General features: G+C 44.3%; 1 protein-coding gene across 1 annotated transcript in view; it reads right to left on the bottom strand.

Annotated features, from left to right (window-relative positions):
• Window positions 1–16: 16 nt before the first annotated feature.
• LOC116378151 (calcium/calmodulin-dependent protein kinase type II subunit alpha-like) overlaps window positions 17–1,531 on the bottom strand; it is an 8,084-nt gene continuing 6,569 nt past the window's right edge. The window contains exons 4-7 of the mRNA XM_031839968.1: window positions 1,023–1,077; window positions 878–943; window positions 732–804; window positions 17–356 (exon numbers count right to left, since the gene is read on the bottom strand). Of these exons, the coding sequence (XP_031695828.1) occupies window positions 51–356; window positions 732–804; window positions 878–943; window positions 1,023–1,077 (500 nt within the window). The 3' untranslated portion in view covers window positions 17–50. The remainder of the gene's footprint in view (window positions 357–731; window positions 805–877; window positions 944–1,022; window positions 1,078–1,531) is intronic.

Below are 1,531 nucleotides of genomic sequence, written 5' to 3'. Positions count from 1 at the left end.
ATAGTTAGGGCTGGTTCAGGTTTATAGTTAGGGCTGGTTCAGGTTTATAGTTAGAGATGGTTCTGGTTTATCGTTCGGGCTGGCTCAGGTTTATAGTTAGGGCTGGTTTGGGGAGTTTTTGCTGTTCTGATGCGGGGGTCCTGGGACAGATGTTGATGTACGGATTGTAAAGCCCTCTGAGGCAAAACCTGTGATTTATAATTCAGTGCTATATGAATGGATTGAACAACTACTAGTATTTGTGGGGTCTTACCAAACCAGGCCTGCTGGTCTCCCTCCACCTCGATGGCGAGGCCGAAGTCAGCCAGTTTCACCGCCGCTCCTTTTGACTTCGAGGCCAGCAGCAGGTTCTCTGGCTGAAGACACAGAGGAGATGCTAACCTGCTAACTCTGCCCATTGATTTACATGAGAGATGCTAACATGCTAACTCTGCCTATTGGTTTACATAAGAGATGCTAACATGCTAACTCTGCCTATTGGTTTACATAAGAGATGCTGACATGCTAATTCTGCCAATTGGTTTACTTGAGAGATGCTAACATGCCAGCTCTGCCTATTGGTTTACATCAGATATGCTAACTCTGCCAATTGGTTTACATGAGATATGCAAACATGCTAACTCTGCCCATTGGTTTACATGAGAGATGCTATCATGTTAACTCTGCCCATTGGTCTACAAGGTTAAAACATGCTATCTCTGTTAACATGCTAACTCCAGTCAGACTGGTACCTTCAGGTCTCGGTGGACCACGCCCATCTGGTGGCAATGTAGCACCGCCTCCAAAATCTGCTGGATACAGTGACTGTTCACAGAGAGACAGAGGTCAGAGCTGAACCTACTTTCAGTCAGACACATTTATTGATTTATTGATTTACCTGGCGTCAGCTTCACTGTAATATTCTCTGGCTACAATATCTTCAAACAACTCTCCACCTGTTACCCTGAGAGACAAAGAGCATCATAGGAAGTGATTTCACAGGAACACACGTGTCATTTAGAGAGAGACAGAGCAGCACTCACAGGTCAAAGATGAGGTAATGATGAAGCTCCTCTGAAATACTGTCATGTAGCCGCACTGAAAGAGAGAGAGAGAGAGAGAGAGAGAATCTGATTAGCCAACCAGATACAACATGTAAGGATCCTACATGATAGGCTAGCAGTTTCCCGAGCAGTTTCCAGAAATCAACAAGACATCATCAATATCACGACGTTGATCTCATATCACAAATCATTTCATGAGGTACACAGGAAGATACCACTTGTACTTGTACTGCAGTATTTGTATTTGTACTACAGTACTTGTACTCGTAATGCAGTATTTTTTTACCGCAGTACGTCTGAATACTTGATGTCTGAATGTTTGTTTCTGAATGTGAAAAACTTTTATTGTGTAACAAATCGAATCCCACTGCTGCTGTGTGTGTAGGAGGAGAAACCTCCTCATCTCCTCATCTCCTCACACAGGTGTGTGTGTGTGAGTGTGTTGCTAGGCAACAGTGTCCTTAGGTGAAGGCATCAACCCCCCCCCC

This window comes from Anarrhichthys ocellatus, unplaced genomic scaffold, assembly GCF_004355925.1.
Source record: "Anarrhichthys ocellatus isolate YVR2014 unplaced genomic scaffold, GSC_Weel_1.0 scaffold2116, whole genome shotgun sequence".
NCBI lineage: Eukaryota > Metazoa > Chordata > Actinopteri > Perciformes > Anarhichadidae > Anarrhichthys > Anarrhichthys ocellatus.
The sequence above is the reverse complement of the archived record's forward strand: the minus strand, read 5'-3'. Positions and strand labels throughout refer to the sequence as shown.